This window comes from Coturnix japonica, chromosome 15 (assembly GCF_054131305.1).
Source record: "Coturnix japonica strain WE chromosome 15, WE-NBRP24, whole genome shotgun sequence".
In the NCBI taxonomy this organism is placed as follows: domain Eukaryota; kingdom Metazoa; phylum Chordata; class Aves; order Galliformes; family Phasianidae; genus Coturnix; species Coturnix japonica.
Window position 1 is genome coordinate 8,769,523 of NC_140677.1, and position 19,872 is coordinate 8,789,394.

General features: G+C 44.7%; 2 protein-coding genes and 1 long non-coding RNA gene across 3 annotated transcripts; 1 reads left to right on the forward strand and 2 right to left on the reverse strand.

The window, feature by feature from the left end:
• Positions 1-4,705: 4,705 nt before the first annotated feature.
• CCDC51 (coiled-coil domain containing 51) lies at positions 4,706-8,546 on the reverse strand. Its single transcript, XM_015875361.3, has 5 exons — positions 8,479-8,546; positions 8,163-8,371; positions 6,939-7,285; positions 6,479-6,643; positions 4,706-5,536 (listed from the first exon to the last, which is right to left on the reverse strand). Exons 3-5 carry the CDS (start codon positions 7,254-7,256, stop codon positions 4,760-4,762), a joined length of 1,260 nt encoding a protein of 419 aa, XP_015730847.2. The 5' UTR covers positions 7,257-7,285; positions 8,163-8,371; positions 8,479-8,546; the 3' UTR covers positions 4,706-4,759.
• A 43-nt stretch (positions 8,547-8,589) lies between these two features.
• Positions 8,590-10,661, forward strand: LOC107319957 (uncharacterized). Its single transcript, XR_001558052.3, has 4 exons — positions 8,590-8,637; positions 8,708-8,763; positions 9,236-9,323; positions 10,494-10,661. It is a non-coding gene; the product is annotated as an uncharacterized LOC107319957 (long non-coding RNA).
• Positions 10,662-11,685: 1,024 nt separating this feature from the next.
• Positions 11,686-19,623, reverse strand: CCDC174 (coiled-coil domain containing 174). Its single transcript, XM_015875359.2, has 11 exons — positions 19,524-19,623; positions 19,099-19,203; positions 18,225-18,325; positions 17,300-17,358; positions 15,993-16,173; positions 15,135-15,230; positions 14,231-14,367; positions 13,828-13,922; positions 13,470-13,617; positions 12,957-13,094; positions 11,686-12,650 (listed from the first exon to the last, which is right to left on the reverse strand). Exons 1-11 carry the CDS (start codon positions 19,563-19,565, stop codon positions 11,836-11,838), a joined length of 1,917 nt encoding a protein of 638 aa, XP_015730845.2. The 5' UTR covers positions 19,566-19,623; the 3' UTR covers positions 11,686-11,835.
• Positions 19,624-19,872: the final 249 nt, after the last annotated feature.

A 19,872-nucleotide genomic window follows, 5' to 3' on the forward strand; every position in this document is an offset into this window, starting at 1 on the left:
GCCCCCACCCAATCGCAGCCCGCCGCACGCCGAGGCCGCGCCCCCCTCCCGTCCCGCGGGGTCCGAGCGGAGGACGGGACCCCCCCCCCAATCACCGCCGACAGCAACGAGCCGCCATTGGCTGCCGGCAGCAGGGGGTCGGGCCGGGTCTGCACCGGGAGCCGGCGGGGAGCGGGGCGGAGGAGCCGCGGGTCAGCTTTGTGTCGGTCCTGGCTGCACGGAGCACGGCCCCGCAGCTGCAGGTGGCCGCGGTGCCGGCACTGCCCAGATCTGCGTTTGGGAAGCCGGGATCGGAACAAAAGCGCCGTTATCTGCAGCCCCGGAGCCGGCGGCACAGAAGCGAAACGTGGCACGAGCCGAACGCGGTTCGCACACGGGGACGGACGGACGGAACAAAGCTCCGTCGGTAGATGCCCCGCACGGCATCGCCGTTAATGCGCCCATGTCTGTGGCTCACACCGTGCTGCCGGCCGGGACACGCTGCAGGTGGACGGAGCGCGGTGACAAAGACCTGATGGAGCTGCGGGCAGATGTGCGGAAAGGCCACACAAAGGACGGGCTGCATCCAGGGAGGAGGAAATGGAACAGAATAAGCCGCTCGCCCATCGCTGCCGGTTGTTTGCTGGGGGAATTGCTCCGCTGGAGGCACAAAGCTGCTCTCTGAAGGGCCGGGCACGCTTCCCTCCCACGTGCATTGCTGACATTTCAGAGGATCGCTGTTGGTACGGTCCCCATGTCCCGCAGTGTCACTGAACATCCGCTCTTTGTTACGCTGTGTCGCCCATCTCCTGCTCCCACCCCAACAAGTGCTGCTTTACGAGGGAGAAATGATGGCCATGGGCACAGGGACGGGGTGGGACCCACATAGGAAGGACTTTGTAGGGACACCCAGCATCACCACTCCTCACCCAGGCCGAGGAACCCACCCTACTGCCCCACTCCCACCTCTGTATGGCTGCAGGGTTAGGGCTCATTCACCCAACTCGTCACCAACCCGACGAATCAGACATTCGACCTTCCACCAAAATCCAGCTTTGGTGACTAAGAGCGTAACAAAAACACGTCTATTTTCCCTTTGCTCCAAGCCATTCCTGACTCAAGGCACTAATCCCCTGCCTGCCTTTCCTCCAGAGCCAGTCCCGACCTGCAGCCCCTTCAATCTGCCTTAACAAAAAAAAACCCCTAAGACACGCACTGAAAAGCTTTACTTATAAAGCAGCAAACCAACCCAACCCAACCCAACACGCTGCAGCCGGGAGAGCAGGCTGCAAAAGGGAGCAGAGCCGCGCTGGGGGGCTGCACCCCCCTGCAGTCAGGGCGCATCCCAGGCGGTGCAGGGGGACGCGCTCCCTCTGCAGGAAGGAGCTTTGCACAGCGATCCTGCTCCCAGAACGACCATCAGAGCCGGTTTTCGGGCAGGGCACGGCTGAAAACGGCACTAATTTGTCCACTCAGCAGCTTCTGATTCCCACTTCTACAGTTGTTTTTCTTTTATCCATTCAAATCCATACAGGATCCTCCCCTCTGGAAGCCCCTGCTCGTAGCTGCCTCTAAGCAGGTTATCTGAGTTTTCTTATGTAACAGTTGTGGTAATCACAAGACCAGCAGCTGCTTATACCCCTTTTGATTTCCTTCTTGCTCTTCCTCCCCTCCGAGCAGGGGATGAAACTGGTTCAGGAATCACGAGTGAGTCCTGTCTATCGCTCCTGGCCATGAGCTGCATCTACAGCAGCGATCCAGGGGCGGGCAGAAGGTCGGTTTATTGCTCCTCAGTACCACACAGAAGGAAGTATTTGTTTTTAGAAGGTTTTCTATGCAAGAAAACATCTTTGCCAAACATAGCTACAACCAGATCAACAGGAACACCTGCAGCTTCCAATCAGGATGTCGGAACATTCAAACCATGACTGATAAACAGACACGTACTGACGGTGATACCACATACAGTCGCCTTTGTTTTGCATTCATAAGCAGTGTTTGATATTCCTTTCCCCTATGGAATAAATGGCAAGTTCTCTTCAGAAAGCACCTACTGTTAGAAGGCAGCAGTGACCTCATGCAGTGTATTTTCCATAGCCACTAGCTAGGCTGTTTGCTCTTCACTTAAGAGTGGCTTCTCATGGAGCAGCAAGAACTCAGAATAGCTCGTCAGGAGCCAAGTTCAGACAACTGCCATTCATTTTTCTATAGTCATTGTCCACTCGCAGGCTTCCTGTTGCTGTTACTTGTTCCCTCTTCTGTGTCTTGGTTAGCAGCGGAAATAACATGAAACTGCGCTGCCTTTCTCTGACTTACAGATACACAGGTCAGCCCTTGGTCTCTTTAGCACCTGCTAAAGGACTGCAACCATCTCAGCTGTCAGCACCTGGGAAACACAGCTGGCTGAGCCATCCTACCCAGAGAGGACTTTGCCCTCAGAGTGCAAGAATGTCAGTCTTGAAGGGCTGAGCAGGCAGCATTCTCTTGCACAAGGAAAGCTGCAGCTGAGAGACCCCATTCCCAATAGCAAAACTCAACCACCAGTGTAAACTCTTAACAATCCACAGGTACACAATGCAGCACTGCTGTTTGGTTTATGTTTTTTTTTTGGCTAGAACGGCCCAGAAGAACACAAGCAACAAACCACTCACCTGGCCGTGCCTGAACTGCCAGGAGAAATGCAATGAGACATCACTGTATGCAGTGTAAGTCACTGCCAGTACTGCAAACACACCTCACTAGTGGGAGCACTCCGATAAATGCTTCAGCATATAGCTGGGCTGCTTTTGTTCAGACTTGTGTATTTACTGCCCGTGTTGCCATGAGGAGAACTGGCGTGATGTAGCTCCCAGATGAGGTACAGCCTGTGCTCTGCTGTCGTCCTGGATACTGCCTTCAGCTCCAGGTACAGCCAGCACTGAGCAACCACACCTTCTGCCTCTGGGGTGCACGTGTGGCAGAGCACCAAGCTGCAGAAGGCTGCCACAATGGAGCAATGATTCACACAGGGAGCACACACAGCTGCCCTCCCAAGTGCTGTTCTCCTCATTGTAATAATTCTGCTGTCGCTTTACATAAGAGGATTCATCAAGGAAGAGCACGAGCACAGTAAGCAGCTCTAACGACAAACTGTGCCAGCTGCAGGGCACTGCACACACACATGACCTGCTCCTGAATCTCCAAACTCCCTGCAGAGGATGAGATTCATATTTTCACCTTGATACATATATCCCATGCAGCTCTTTTCCCAACAGCTTCCCCAACAACCTCTACTCTCCAAACCATCAACACAGAATCAGCAGCAGCCCTTCCCCAAACTACTCTTCATCTTCTAAGCACCGAAGCAGCATAGACCTAACATTGCTTACTCAGTCATGTAATAATAGCACCCAGTGGTACCAAATGATGTTGGTGCCTCAGAGCAGATGTCCCCAAAATCTTACAGTCTTACAATCAAAACCTCCAGCTCTTTTCCCATGGTTACGGGGAAAGGGCTTCACGTATCAGTGTGTACTAAACACAGCTCAGTCATTCTGAAATGCTCACACAAAGGCATTGGAGAGTGAAGTTGTTTTGCAAAGGTTTCACAGAAGTGCCTGGAAGAACCCGAGCTCCAGGTTTGGTTTGCTTATCTGCTACCATCACAGGGAGAAAACGATACCAACAAATACCAACGACTTTGTGTCAGGCCATACACAGACATGTTCAGCTGTTTAGACAGTGCTTTTCTTCAGCCAGCCATTCTTCATCCCTTCCAAGAAAAACAGCTGGACCTCACTTCTTTCCAGTTGCTGTTTTGGAGTAGTTTTCATAGCACTGTTACCACAAAATACCATCTTCGAAATACTGCTGTAGAGCAGCATTTCCAGGCGGGATATAACTAAAAGAATATAAACTGAAGACAGTTCCAAACTACTGGGGAGAAGGGAGTGATTTCCAAAGCTGCTTAAAAAATAGCTTGGGAATGATGGGTCAAGGAGCCTGTAAAGAAAGGGCAGCTGACTTGTACCTGCAGCATAAACATCACTGCACTTACCACATCTCCACACCTGCCAGTAACATGGCTAAAGTTCCATTAGTTTTGGAAGCTTCATAATAATCAGAAAGCAACCACACATGATTTAAATATATTTCAAAGGTACCACCTGATTGTACAGACACACAGAGCTGTGTGTTATAGCACGGTAACTTCCATCCTCCTTGTCTATCACTCCTGCTGTTAGTTACACAGCAAACCATTGCATCTAGATTAAAAAACAAACAAAAACCCAACCAAAAATAAATAACACAATGCCAAAAAAAACCATCAGAGCAAATCTCTCTACCTGGTTGGTAAAATAACTTCTACTGTACAGACAAAATGCAAAAACGATTAAATCAGGAGTGAAATTATAAAGGATTACACTTCACAAAGTGAAGTACTTTGATCAACGACAGACTGAAAGAATCATTTGAACTGAAAACCACAAATAAAGCTCCAGATGAAGCTCACCGATGGGCGCAACGCATGAGAACTAAACAAGAGTCGATCAGCAAATTAAATCAACAGATGAAACAGTGGACTCGCTTTCACTGGAGTTAAAAGCCACACAGCAAGTCAAAGCCTTAGCACAGAGTTAACGTGGAGCCTACAGCAGTAGATGGCCAGCCCTGACAAGCTTCCCAAGCACAGAGCAGAAAAGCATGAGAAACGCTAGCACAGATTTATTTGGACTTGTAGTCTAAGCACAGTGCAAGTTTACTTTTATTTATCTAGTAAATTATGGCAACTCATTAGAGATCAGTTCCCCTTCAGTAAAATATAGAGTACTGGTAGGCTAACAGCAAACACAGTACATGTCAGTGCAGTGCTGTAAATAGAATTCCTCTTAATTTGTGATTCCAGCCTCCGCTCTGTGTCACACAGCTCTAAAATCACATCTCTCACAGCAGAAGCCTGGCCCTTACTCTCTCCTGAGGACCTGGCTGTTACTCTTTCCATAGGTCTAGAATGAACCGCAAGTTTAACACTCTGTACCTCAGAAATTACTTGTGCTACACTTTCCTGCAGACGGGTAAACTGCTGCTGTAAACTCCCGAGACATGAACTGACTTGTTTGGTGTAGTTAAGCTGTTCTTTTAGAGGAATTAAAAGAGAATCTATTTTTATGGAGTCACTCCTGTCTTCTCTTGCCAACAAAACACCTTCTTTTGTTCCTTGCGACGACCTTGTTTGCAGAATGTTTTTCAGGTCTGCTATGACATCGCTGAGATCCTTCTGCTGCAAGTCATAGGTGGATGCCTGTTCTTTGATGGCTTCTTGCAGATTTATTGGGCCCTTCTGTGCTTCAAGCACCAAGACTTTCAGTTCCTGCAGCCTTACTCGATTAACATAGGTGGAACCAAGAACACCTATAATGGCTCCCAGTACAGAACCAATAATAGACCAGTTCTTTGTTTTTTCAGCTCTTGTCCGCTCTTTCTCATGGCTCTCCCTTACGGCCGCAGAGAAGAGAGAAAACTTTTCTCGCTCAGATTCTTCTGCATTTAAGTAGGCAGCTCGGTACCTCTTCTCTTCCTGCAAGAAACACAGCGCTTTGAAGGAAAAGCCCCACCATTCTATAACTTCAGATTATCTTTTGAGCATGTATTTCTTTTGTAAAGCAGCAGTACCACCATACAGTGATGATTTTAGTTCTACCTTTCCACAGCGGTGCAGAGCTCTGTTCTTGAAATCTCATCTACACAGACCTGATCTGTTTGTTGGACAGCTCTTTTTAGTTCTTTGCTGCTGCTCTGCTTATTGATTCAGTAGATCCATTTAAGCTCAGCCATAGCTATTAACTACTTGCCTGAGCTTTGCCATAGACGTGCCATTTTCCAGGCCTGTTTCCTGCAGTTTCACTTGGATTTCTGGCTTGAGTTCTGCTATTACCACGCCTTTATCTGTGACTGATGGACTGTGCATGACTGTGCTCCTATCACCAGCCCTGCTTGGCTGCTCCAGATGAGGTGCAGGACTGCACTCTGTTGGTGCAGGACACTGCCCTTGCCTGTGCTGTGGTTCCCCCTCATCTTCTTGCTTGTTCTCCTTCATGAAGTAGCCTTGCTCTTACTGCTACCTAACAAAAGCCGTAGCAAACTACGTGGGTGCTGCAGCCAGATGGAAGGGAGATGAGAATTTTGATGGCTTAACAACCAGAATACACTTCTCTTTTGACATGAAAGACAGATGGGTTGAATCCCATCTTATTTTTCTTACATGCACCTGTCAAATGCATTCTAACAATGTTCTGGGCTTTTCAGCTTTTGTCTCCAAATGCACTACCCTGTTGTAAGACGAACATGATTTCCACATCAAATCATCCACATTACTTCAATTAAAACAAGTATCATAAAAATTAACTCTGATTACTGTACTTAAATACTAAATCACATCTGCAGAACTAGTCCCTAGTGACAGAAGCAAAGCGCATCTATTTTCATCGTGTTTACCAGCACTCAAAGACCAGAAAATTACCTGCAGCAATCTGTGTTCCAGTGTAGCCAGTTCTAAATACTGGGTATCATCCCGAGAGACCCTGTCCAAGCGGTCCCGAACTTCCTTCAGCTTTATCTGCTGGGCTTCTACGTTTTCACGGGCCTGTCGTACTATCCCTCGAGCTATCATGAAGACATTTTCAGCCTGAGAAGAGAGATCATTTGTTTTAGAGACTTACTATCAGATAGATGTCAACTGCTAGTCATATGGATTGCAGGAAGGAAAACAAAAGCAACACAATCCATCCCAATATAGGAGATATGCTATATATACTGAGATTACTAGACTAGAACTCAGTCATAACATCTGCACAGCCAGTTAAAGCAGAAAAAAACCCCACAGTTCTCCTTGGAGGCTCTTTTCAGCCTCACAGCCAGTCTTCCTAATGGCTTAAGTCCTAATCTTCCATTGTATTTTTTCCCATTATCTCCACATTTACCTCTGTCACTTTTCCCTGGGCTTCCCGAACTTCATTCAGCCCAACAAACTCTTCGTATTTGTCCCACCAGTTCTTGCCAGTCGCAGATATTTTCTGCAGGGAGTTTTTCCCCGCGACAGCTCCAGCCTCCGCCACTCGGTTCAGGATGCCCACAGCTGTTTCTATGGCTGATTTGGCTTCAGGTCTCTTCGGTCCAGATGAGTGATAAGTCCTCACTAAGTGTACATTCATTCTCTGACCTTGCTTTATCAAAGAACGGTGATATTGCAGCCCACAGGACACCGATGACACACTTGATTTATACTTCATTGGCCCCATGTCTGCTAGTCAATCACTGAAGAAAAGCGCTACAAGAGGAAGAAAGAAGTTATTAAACTAAGGCTGGTAAATCATCGAATGACTTGGGTTGGAAGGACGGATAAACCAGCACCAGTTTTGTTGGAAATATCCTCAATAATTTTTGGTCAGGACGGTATCTCTGATAGAAGCAGTTTTCATTCGTGATTGCAATGGCGAGCGCCCTGATGGCAGAAGCGCCCCTATGGACATGATGTTACAGTTTTTATACCTTTTCTCCCATGTTTTCCCCTCCCCTCTCCCCTTTGGTTGGGTATTACAGCTTACAATTTTAACCGAGGTTTTCATTTGTTAATTACATTCTGACACTTGTTAATTCCCTTGCTATCTTGTGTCAGTCAGCTGCCGTCCTGCTCTTGGAAGGGACCTCAAGGATCATGTAGTTCCAACCCCCTGCCTGGCAGGGCCACCAAACATACACCTTTACTAGATCAGGTTGCCCAGGGCCCCATCCAACCTGGTCTTGAACACCTCCAAGGACGGGGCATCCACAACCTCCCTGGGCAGCCTGTTCCAGGGCCTAACCACTCTCCTAGTAAAGAACTTCCCCCTAACATCCAACCTAAATCTTCCCTCTTTTAACTTAAAACCATTTCCCCGTGTCCTGCTATTGTCAGCCCTTTCCAAGAGTTTACTCCCCTCCTGAGAGTAAGTTCCCTTCAGGTATTGAAAGGCTGCAATGAGGAAAAACCAGTAGTTCTATTTCAGACAGCTGGACAGACAGGAGCTGCAGTCTTTGTACCTGTGACTTCTACCTAATAACTACAAATTGTTTCACTTACATTACGAGACCTTGAAATAAAACATTCTTATCTTATTCTAAATGCGGAAACAACATTGGATTCACAGTTTCACACCATGACTTACATACGAAACGTTCCAGTTCTCAGCAAAGTGTAGCTGTGCCACAGATCCCTGCTTCCCTGCTGCAATGAAGCACATCAGCCATGGCTCCTCATTAACTCATTGCATTGTGACCGTGCACAGGTACCTGCAGCTGTGCAGTGAGGATGTGACTGCCATACAGCTCGCTTGGCACTTTCACATCGGAGTTTGGCATGCGGGTGGTAACAATCCTAGAAGAGAAAAGACAAAGGAATGAGAAGGAGGGGTTAAAGAAAGAATAAAGCTTGAAAAGGGACATACAGGCCATTCGCATGGCGGCCCGGCTGCAGGGCCCTACCTGGCTGGGCAGCGGCCTCCAAGCAGCGCCCGCTCCTGCCCGCAGGGTCGGGGTGCGACGCCGGAATCGGAAGCGGTAGAGACGGAAGCGCTACGGCGGCCTCGTGGGGTCAGACGGAAGCGGAGCGGAGCGGGGCTGGCATCATGTCGGGCCGAGAGGGTAAGGCCGGGCCTGGGGATTGCGGGTTGTGCCTCCTCATCGCTTCTCACCGCTCCATCTCTCTTTGCAGGCGGCAAGAAGAAGCCGCTGAAGCAGCCGAAGAAGCAGACGAAGGACCTGGATGAGGTAGGGTGGTGTGTGTGGGGGGGGCGAGGCGAGCATCGTTCCACCATCATCGTAACGTGCGAGGCGGGTGGGAAACGCTTTGAGATGGACCTGAACCTCATTGAGCCTCATTGAGCCTCATTGAGCCTCATTGAACTTCATTGAGCCTCATTGAGCCTCCTGCTGCACAACCGTGGGTGTATGAGGGCTCAGAGCGGAGCTGTTTGTGATGGGGGATGCACAGGGTGTGTGTGTGAGGCAGCAGTGTTTGAATAAGGTAAATATGGCCCTTTGGAAAAGTCAATCCACGTCTTTATAAATAGAATATATCATTATAAACACATTGGAGCCTTTAAGGAGCTTTCGAACTCTGTGTTAATGTGAAAAGGGTTTGATGGCTGTTGGAACGTAACGGTTTTTTTCTCATTGCTTTCAGTTATTTGCCAGCTTTTTTTCTGGGGAGGAGATATTGACGCTGTTGTTCTTTATTCAGACAGATCTGGCTTTTAAACAAAAGCAGAAGGAGGAGCAAAAGAAACTCGAGGAGATGAAAGCGAAGGCTGCTGGAAAAGGGCCCCTCAGTAAGTGAGGAGCCGCACTGATAGGAAAAGTCAAGTTGCTTGTTGGCTTATTGTTTTTGCTTGACAAACATAAAAAGAGACCTACCCCTAAGTCATTCAGCACACACCAGGAGGCTGATGGCAGCTGCAGGTGATAAGTAACAAATAGAGGCTGTGTTTTGATTGTTGTTATTTTTTACTGTGCAACTTAATGTCCAAACTACTGGTGCAGGTTGTGGTTCAGGAGGTGTAACTGTGTGCCAGGCGTGATAAGCTCTTCCAGAGGGATGGTGCAGAGGGATTTCTGCTCTTGTTGTAGCACACCATCCTTTGTTTTCTAGGTGTATTAAGACACAGACTTTGCCAGAGTTGTGAAATTTTAACAAATCCATTACTTGGTTTCATAAAGGATTGAATTCAACTGCAGAAGATTCATGACAGAAGGGGGGAGGGGGGGAAAACCTCACAAAAAAACAACCACCTGTGGCTGTAAATAAGACTGGTTTAAGTGCTCTTAAGTGAATACAAAGTATGTTCTGTCAAAGAAGAAGTTTCACATACTGCATTGTGCTGGTTCACTCAGCCTGCTCTGTATTTCAGACAGCAGTAGGAAATACTGTTAATACAGTCTGTCCACTCACCTTGTACCTTTATCCTTTGTGGGGATTGTATTAGGGCTGTTAAGGGGTACATCCTGCCTCTTCCCTTTAGGCTATTCTGTATGTCACCCATTAATATGGCCAATCTCTTCTCTATTCTATACTGACCTTTAAACTTTACCCTTTGCTGATTATTCTTTAGTAAACTTTAAATCTTCTACAGGTCCTGGAAGCTCTGCACATCTGGGTAGCTCTGTTCTGCTATTGCCACTCTTCCTTTTATTTGGCTGAATTTTAGTTACCTGCTTGTTGTCCAATGTTTGCCAGAGCTGACAGAGATTACACTGTTGTGGGAGCTCAACTGTGCTCAAGAGCCTCAGCAAGGCAGTGCTGTTAGAATCATTACATTGCGGTGCAAAGTCTGCTGCTGCCTATCAGCCCTTACTACCATTTTCTCCTTTGCACAGGTCACCTATGACACATGCTATAAAACAGAGCCAAACAGCATTTACAGAAAGTGCTGCATTCAATATGTTGTGTTCTTTCACACTGCTTCAGTAATGACTGATGGTGATGGTGTTTCTTTTGGCAGCGAGCGGTGGAATAAAGAAGTCTGGCAAAAAGTAGTTTGGAGCTGCAGGATAAGATGTGTTCAACTTAATGGATGTGCAGCCTTCAGAACATGAAGAGAACTCGCTGGCACTTGGGAAGCATTGTACATTTTGTTTAGTCAGAATAAAACTTTTTTGTTAAGAGATGATATTTTCTCTCTTTACTGGATGTTTTGTTTTACAAAAGGGTTAATCTGGATGCTCGGGTTTATTGCAGCTGTCCAAGATGAACCAACATACACTCTCATAGGAACCAGAAGGTATCAGAGCGCTGTGCTCCTCTCCAGCTACAGAAGGGTGGCTGGTACATGCGCAATGCTGCTCTCTCCTTAGGGGGCTGCTGCCTGCATCATTGCAAGCTCAGATGAGCTGTCCTGCAAACCCAAAGCTCTAGGGGAGGCTGAGCAAGCAGAGATCAAAGCTGCTAGCAGGATAGCAAGCATGCTTCAGATTTGGTTTGAAGGCCCTCAAAATTTCCTGCAACACATGAAAAAAATATGGCTGCAAACTCCCAGTGCAATCATGAGAAAGTATTTATGTTTGCATGGTTCATACCTGCTCTGAGACATCTTCAGTGCTGCCAGAGATGTCCATTATCTGCTTAGATGGGATTTTGTTCATACAGCTCTTCAGCTGAAATCAGAGCAAGGCTATAAAGATCACAGTAACTACAAAATACCTAGCAGTGAATAGGAACGTGCTGGCAGGATTCCTCAGCAGATGCATAGAGTGCCACCCCATGGACACTGACTAAACCTGAGACTGCACCAAACTAAAAAGTGGGAAAAGTGTTGGTGCTGTTAGATTTGGCATAAAGACAGATTTATAACCTCTTCCTTTTAGCCATTAGTATACAGTCATTACTTTCAGGTTCTTTATTTACTCTACTCTGAAGTGCTTCAGGGAAATAAAGAATAAATGCTAATGCCATGCTGCCCAGCTAAGTTCAGGACAGCAGCAGCAGGCTGCCATTTCAATACTGGATCATTTCAGGATCTGCCATTTCAGTACTGTTTCTATAGATATTACTGAACCTTTAGTACCTCCAAAGCAGAAGCCATGCCCAAAAGTACAGGCATAAGCAGTCAAGAATGTGCACAAAGCTAATTAAGCAGTGACAAAAATGACAAATTAATGAAGGGGAGAAAAGAACAGACAGGGTAGAAATACAGCTGTAATATAAGGTAACTTAATTCTCTAGGAAATTTATTTTCATCTACTTACACAAACTTATTTTTCCCAGATATAGGAAAATAACACTCTTGCTCAGAAGACAATTCTACTCCAGATCTTTAGAATACAATTCCTGTTTTTCCACTCAGTTCAAGTCACTTGTCTGTAATAAGACAGCATATCATCTAAACTTTGGTAAAGTGGTTCCTGATTTTGTGTGTCACCACTGTGTGTCTGCCCTGGAGGAGGTGCATCCTGAGTGCTGCCATCACAGGCCTGCACGGATGGTGCTGCATCCTGAGTGCTGCAGTCACAGGCCTGCACTGGTTGTGCTGCATCCTGAGTGCTGCAGTCACAGGCCTGCACTGGTGGTGGCACATCCTGGGTTCCATAACCATAAGCGTGCATTGAAAATGGCACATTTGGAGCACCGTAGCCATAAGGCTGCATTGGTGGCATCATATGTGGGGCACCGTAGCCATAAGGCTGCACTGGTGGCAGCACATGATGAGCACCATAGCCGTAAGCTGGCATTGGTGGCAGCACATGATGAGCACCATAGCCATAAGCTGGCATTGGTGGTGGCATGTTCTGTGCCCCACAGACGTAGGGGTGTGCTGATGGCAGCCCATCCTGCTCATCACTGCTGTCAGTCTCCTCTGATGTTGATCCATCTTCAGCAACGCTGCCAGAGGCCTCTGCACCTTGACCACTGTTGCTGTATGCTTGCACAGATGGTGGCACAACTTCAGCTCTGTGGGTGCTGGCCTGCGCTGATTTATTTTGGTCCTCTGATATTTCTGGTTCTGTTCTTCCAGGGGAGGTTTCAGGACTGCTCAAATTATGGCTGCTGTAACTATCACCTTTCTTCTGTCCCACAAAGTAATCAGAAGGTGGTGCAAATTCTGGATCTCGCTCATCTCTGAGTTCTTCCTGCTTCTTCGACCATTGTCCAAACATCAGCTCTGTTAGAACAAGGGAAAACAGTACCTTAAATATTGATTCCAGTGAGAAAAGAGGAAACACAGGAACAAACAGAAATGCAGCTGCTTAAAGCCACCTGAAGTTATTTTCACCTGGTATAGTGCTGGCTAACATGACTTCAGTAAGAAATGAATTAAGAGATTTTAATACAGTCAGACTACATATTTGTCCAGTGTAGGAGAACAGAGCAGAACTCCCATTGCTCTGGTAGAAACATTAAAAAATGAAATAATAAGAAGAAAAGCATCACGAGAGTGAGGAATTTTTTTTATCCTTTCTTTCCTTACCTTTGCCTTTATCCCACTCACGGACATACGGCACGCCAGGCTTTGTATCTCTTCTCTCCTGGATGACAACCTCTACCTTTCTGCTTGGTCTTGGAACTTCAGGTTCAGCTTCTACTGGACTAGTGGCTTCTTTCACCTCTACTTTGCAGAAGGAGAGAACATTTTTTGTTACTGATAGGATACAATCTCCTAGATGAATTTCATAGGCAGAATAGGAAGCCATGTTATATAGATGAGCTATTTATTATATGTAGAGCTTACAGTAGCTGAAAAAAAAAAAAATCAATTGCCTAATAACCCAAAAAGAAATGAGCTGAGTATTATACTGACACTATTTCATATCTTCACATACTTACATGAACACTCATGATTCCAAGTTATATTACTTGTGTATATAGAGTATACAGTATCTATATCTTAAAAGCCCAAGCCTGTATCAGTTGTATGCCCACCCAATAGTCAGGTACAAGATAAAACAGTAGCTATACATCTTATAAAGACGTCTATTCATACCTCCATTCTCCAGTCTTTCTGCCTCTTCTTCTAATCCTTCTTCCCTTAACTTCTTCACCTTCCGTGCTCGAAGTTTAGACAGCCTGGATTCTAGAGCTGCCTTTCTTTTCTCTTTTAACTGTTCACGTTTAGTTCTTTGATCCAGTGTCTTAACAGTAAAGAAAACCATGAATTAACATTCCTGTGTTATTATAATCAACCATGCATCTTCCTTTGCTGAAGAACTGAATGCAGTGTTATCAGGTACCACATTTCAACAGGGAATAGGAAGCACAAGTTTATGAGTCAAATGCAGGCACCACCACTGCGCATAACACACAAAAAAACCCCAAACAACCAAGTCAGGATGCTCCCATACCTGCTCTCTTAGCATATCCAGTGTTGCCCGTTGTTTATGCCTTAGATCCTGGTCACGAGAAAAGGCAAAGTAACCAACACCAAGCTGTCTGGCCTCTGACAAGAAAAAAGGAAGTCAAAGTTATCCTCGGTTTACTGACAGTATACAAGCATAACACACCCTGCCTTGAATTACAGCATACAGCACACTTTTTTTTAACATCTAAAATAGGCTTAGTTAGATGATGTAGGAAGTGAAGCCTCCTGAAGGAGAGAAGAATGCCCTGGTAGTTTGAATAGTTAATACAAATGTGGTTTAACATATATGTAAAGTTTGCCATATGGGCAACAAGAAGTACCTTTCCCTTGCTTCCTCTAAGATTAGTCTCTGCGTGAAGGTAAGTGACATAAAGCAGGAAACGTACCATTTTCTCGAATGTCCTCATAATGAATGGGCCCCATGGGTTTTCGAAGGGCTTCTTCTTCTTCTTTTTCCCATTGCTGCCTCTGAAGTTCTCTTTTCATATCTTCAGATAACAGTGTGTTCCCATCAGGGTCCAGTCTAATTAAAAAAAGCAAAGAAAAGTGAGGGGAAATTAGGGAGTATAGAGCAAAGTTATTGGTTCCGTGGTAATAAACAGTGAAATTCAACTCTGATTGGCTCTAATCCACTCTTACAGTTTTTATAGAACACAGTAGGCACCACTTAAGAGATAGCAGTGATGAGTACGACACCATTTCTGAAGCAAGGTATGAGTAGAACATGTTATTAAGATGCTTCAGCAGAATTCTGTCCTTTCTCAGAGGCATCATTAAATCTTAAGCAAACACAGAATGGCTGATGAAATGTTACATGTTCACTCTTACTGTCATCTCTTTAAATGTTAGTAACCACACATAGAAGTATTTCAGATTAAATGCAAGATGAAAGCCATCTGCAATAGCACAGAGCCATTCAGGTACACTAGAAATCAATTTGTACCCAGCATGGGAAGCACTTTTGTTTTCTCAAGGGAAGCATCAGTATTTCTCTTTTTGTCTAACTCAAGCAAGCTTTGCTGATAGATGCTCACGCATATCAGTCCAAAGACTGTAATTTCAAAACACTCCTATTCCCTTTTTATTTTAAGCACTAATAAGTTGCTGGTGTGAAAGTATCTTCACTTCAGTGGCTCTGCTGAGGTACCTTTAGATTACCTTCTGAAAACATTTCTCAGTGCTGCCATAATAATTTTAATCACAAAAAACACCCCAAACAAGCAGTTAAACTGCTGTTAAACCTAGAAAAAGCAGTGGATTCAACAACACGAGATTGAGAATAGGTAATACCTTCTCCCTTGAAGTTCCTGATCCATTTTAAGAATACCTGGCAAATCCTTCTTCATACAGCGTCTAGAGCGGCCCAAGGAATCAACGTAATCAACCCTGTAATGAAAGCACAGGACATTTCACACCAAACTTCTGCTTGCAGGCTTACAGACAACAGAAGCAGTGACGCTTTCCAAAAACCCTCTGACATCTCTCAGAGTCCCTATATACGTTAATTGAAAGGTAGAAGAAACTGTCAGACTCCCAAGGTCACATTCTGAATAGACCACATGACAGTTTTACCAGAGACATTTACTCAATCTTCCTTTGAGCCACCTGTCTGCTTTGATTATAAGGTGATGTAAAGAGATGTTCAGAAGTTAAAACATCATCTAATTTTCACACCAAAATAAAGTTGGTTCTGCTACTTGCTTCCCATGGTGAAAATAATGACACAGCATTGACTTCTTACAGATATGAAACTGCTACAATATACTTCAATTAAAAATCTAAAGCCCATTTAGAAGAGCTTGATAGTATTCATTCAACATGCATAACAAAGGCTGACTAAAATGCAAGCAAAGTGTTCCTCTGAAGCACACATCACGCTTCTTAGCAACTCCTCATAGCATCGAACACTTAATTTACAGTTGTCAAAGCTGATAAAGAGCTATACTTACCATTCAGTGCTGCTAAAAGTTATCTATTTCTATTGCACTTATTGTCTATGTGGGAAGTAACACAAGGTACTGTCTCTTATTAAGACACGAAACAGAAAGAGCCACCTCTTCTCTAAAACCCAACAAAACAACTGTCACCGTAAGCGTTATGTGGAACAGAATTCTTTTCTCATGCAATTGCCCACTCAGCAGCACCAACCATTCTTCATCTGGGTCTTCTGGTGGTGGTATTTCCATTTCTGGCTCAATTTCCTCATCATCTGTCTCCTTTTCTAAAGTCTTTCTATCAGCTTCGTTCTGATGCAGTTCCTGTACTTCTCGCTGTTTGTCTATGATCTTCTGAGTGAAATCCACTAGGTACAAGTCTTCAGTTTCTTCATCTAAGGCAGAAAATCAATTCAGAGAGAAGAGCCATAAAGAGAACAGAACTCAACACAAAAATCAATAGATACATCACAGGCACAATCACCTCTGCAGCTGCCAGCAACACCCTTGTCCACACCAGCATGGAGTACCTAAATCTCACTTTAGGTCAAAAAAACTTGGAGCAGTAAGCTGGCTCCACAGTGATAACCTATATTTGTGAATACAACTTCTATGCTTTTTAAAAGCAATTATTTACGCATGGAATACAGAAAAGGTATCCCTCTCCACACTACAATATTCTATGCTCATTAATTATTTCAAAGAGCTGGGGGTTGTTACACAACAGTTCAAACACTTATTTGATGCTTAGCACTTCCTATGGTGGCAGAAAACAGTCACTAAAGTACTTCTTTGAAAAGTGGAGAAAAGCAGTGAGCCCACATGTGACCAAGTTGGACACTAATAAAGGGAACATTAGATACTGCAAGGAGATTTGAATTCTGGTCAATAATTATTTCTTGCAAGTGACTGAATGTGTGAAAAAAGAAAGGGCCAGATTAGGATTCTCTAACTGTTATCTGCATGATACAGTGCTCTTCTTCTCTTCATAAAGCCCAAGAATTAGAATGCAGGAAAAAAAAACAGCAATGAAATGCAAAGACTGCACTATGGAGAATATATATTTTGTTCCCCTCTAATATTCTATATTGAAAAAGCAGATTACATTCCACCCACTTAATGACTGCCTGCATACAACAAGCTCATAGTCCTTTACGAGGACAGACTGTCCTTCAAAAAGTAATTTCACATTTCCTAGTACTTACATGATTTTCTCTCTCCGATAGCAGAATAACCCATGTCAATCACTCTGTATAACAGCCCCCAAAATAATTCCTCAAGGAAGAAGGCAAGCAGTGAATTTATAGTGCAGCTGCTGTAAGCCATTAGATAGTGACAGGCCAATCTTTAGGGGGAATTTTGCAAACAAGTACATGATTCTATTTTTAAATATGCTACACTAATTAATAGTAAGCTCTGTAAAAAATAATTCAATTTTAAATTAAAACAAGTAACTACTTAAATCTATCTTACATATAAGTGCACACATATAACCACTTATTTTAGATTAGCTTTGTTCACCTGGGAAATCGCCTTTCGTCATCTTCTCATACAGCTTTGCTTTCTCTTCAAGTTTCTTCCTGAGAAACAAACAAACCAACCTTTAATTTCACCAATTCCAAACACCATTCATAACGAGTAATTTATACTTCGGTAATGAGAAAAGTAATACCAAGAATGCTTGAAATATCTACTAGAAGCTGAGTAACATCTGTTGGGTTTTTGTTGTTGTATTAAAGTTTAACTGATATTATCTGTATGGTAGAATGATACAAAGATGGTAACAAAGATAGTGACAGATATGCAAAAGGTTATTTATGAGGAAAAAGTCACCAATATGGATGTCTTCGCTGGGAAATGCTGATGCAGTCTCCACCAGAAAGCAGTCTCCAAGAGATGCTGCCTTAGTGGTGGTCAGCCCTTAAATGAGGTCTAGAGGAAGTGGAGTCGAGCTCCATCCCTCCTGGAAGCACAGCTAAATTACTCTCACCTGTGCTCCCACAGCTGACCCGACACTTGTCTCAGCCAATTAATCAGAGGTTCAGGCTGTGATTACCAATTTCCCATACAATAGCTAAGCCGTTTAGGGGACGAATCAGATTTACAAAACAGTGAGCCATCTTCTGTCAAGTCCACGACATGGTTTGTGACGTGACTTCTGACGCATCACTGCCCTGGATTTTGCTTCCAAAGATGGCACTCAAATCTCAGCAGCTTTACACACTCAGATAGCTGTGATGATATGAGGGCAGATGTCTCCAGAGCATAAGAACACTTCGGTACAGCCTGTACATCACTCCCACAGAGCATGGGACTGATGCTGGTCTCACCTGTTGATCTGATAAGAACTGCTCATCCAGAATGCACGTAACTTTTGATGTACTTTTCTAAGCACTGAAAAACAAATTCTACAAGACATTCCTTTCTTATACAGCTTAAGAATTACCTTGATTGATCTAAGGTTTGATCCTCTTCTGCTTTCTGCTCAACATCTTTCTCAGCTCGTTTTGCAACTCCTGTGTTTTGTTTGGTCCAGATGCTTGGTTTCTGTGGGATACAATTTTGTAACAGCAAACAACCATGAAACAATCAGCACTACTCAATAGAATAAGACTTTTAAATAAGCTCTTAAACACATTTGACTTGAGACTCTACCTGCTGTGGAACACAGCAAGTACATCCTAAAAGGCCAGATTGCTGTACAATGTGATAATGAAGGTCAGGCTGAGAGGAAAAAGGAAACACATATCAGCCAAAATCTATTCTGGCAAAGTTTTCATGGGAAAAAAATGATAAATAACTGAAGTAATAACAAAGCTATGAACTGCTTGCATTCTCTCCTACTTCATTTTAGATTAAAAATACAGATTTCAGTGCCAAACAACCTTCAAGTGTGGTAACTCCAGTACTTGGAAGCTACAGAACAAATAGAAAACATATGGAAAGGAGTAAAAATGAGTGAGAATTGTCTGTTCATTGTGATGCATTGTGATAGAGAGGAGCACACAATACAGCATTTATTAAGCTCAGCAGTTCTGGATGAGTTTGCCATCTTCCATCCTTCAGGGAAGCAAATAAGTGAGAAAGTGAGAAAGAAGCATTTTTCTCTGTAGATAGAAAAGCTTTGACTCCCAGGAAATGAAACTTCAGAGACTACTCTGACAGGCACAGGCTGCACAAAACTCACATCTGGAAACATCCTCATGGTGGAAATTCACATGGCAACACAGCTCAGAATCCTTATTTCCTGTGATTTAAACGTGTACAACCTGCCATAGTTTAAGGGGAATGGATGACAAAAAACAGAAGATTGTTTTTACCTTATTAGTGGGTTTAGGCTTTGCGAAGATGCCGGCATCTTTCAGTAGCTTTTCCTTCTTGAATTCTTCTTGCTTGCGGAAGAGCTCAGCTTTGAGATCTACCAACTACATCACCGGCAATAGGAACAAACACATTGCCAACCATCAGCTACAGGAAACAATTATACCTCTACAGAGCAAAGCAACACAGCTATTAACAGCTATGCGAGCATTGAATTGCAGTTCTATATAGCCCTTAAAAGCAGCAATCTGATCGAGGAGATCACTCTAAGCTTCCAGCACATATGGGAAGCAAAGCTGCTTCCTACGACAGAGCCCTACAGCAGCAGGCAACCGACCAGGCCTCGCACCACGGCAGCCCTACTTATAAGCCAAGCGGCAGCCCCTGCTGCAGATACTGCCTCTCCCCTTCTCTGCTCGCTTACCGAGGAGGCAGCCACATCCAGCGGCTTCTTCCTCCGGTCCATGGCGGCCTGAGCTCACCCAGCAACGCACCACCGGCTGCTTCCTCCTTTTCTTTACGGCGATATCGTAAAGCGCGGCGCTATTACGGCAGTGCTGTGCGAGCTTTGGGTCCTCCCCTATTGCTTTGCTGGGGAGGGAGGGGGTGGATGTTGCTCGTGCTCTACATTATAGTGATAGGACTTGCTGGGCTGCCTGTGCTGTAGGTGTTGAGTACTTTCAGGAGCTCAAGAGCTTCTTTATCATGAGAGTCTCATAATGTGAAGTGTTCCTGATAGTCAGACTTGGACCTGGATCTCGCCTTGTATCTGC

Bases quoted from the DNA above. Each gene is read 5' to 3' on its own strand.
- CCDC51 (XM_015875361.3), bottom strand. From the start codon at position 7,256: ATGGGGCCAATGAAGTATAAATCAAGTGTGTCATCGGTGTCCTGTGGG. The intron at 6,644-6,938 runs GTAAATGTGGAG...CTCTCTTCTCAG, and splicing joins CCCAGGGAAAAGTGACAGAG to GCTGAAAATGTCTTCATGAT. The intron at 5,537-6,478 runs GTAATTTTCTGG...TGTTTCTTGCAG, and splicing joins TGGAACACAGATTGCTGCAG to GAAGAGAAGAGGTACCGAGC.
- CCDC174 (XM_015875359.2), bottom strand. From the start codon at position 19,565: ATGGACCGGAGGAAGAAGCCGCTGGATGTGGCTGCCTCCTCG. The intron at 14,368-15,134 runs GTATTACCTATT...TTTTTTAATTAG, and splicing joins CAGGAACTTCAAGGGAGAAG to ACTGGACCCTGATGGGAACA. The intron at 13,095-13,469 runs GTATGAATAGAC...TCTGCAAAGTAG, and splicing joins AGAAAGACTGGAGAATGGAG to AGGTGAAAGAAGCCACTAGT.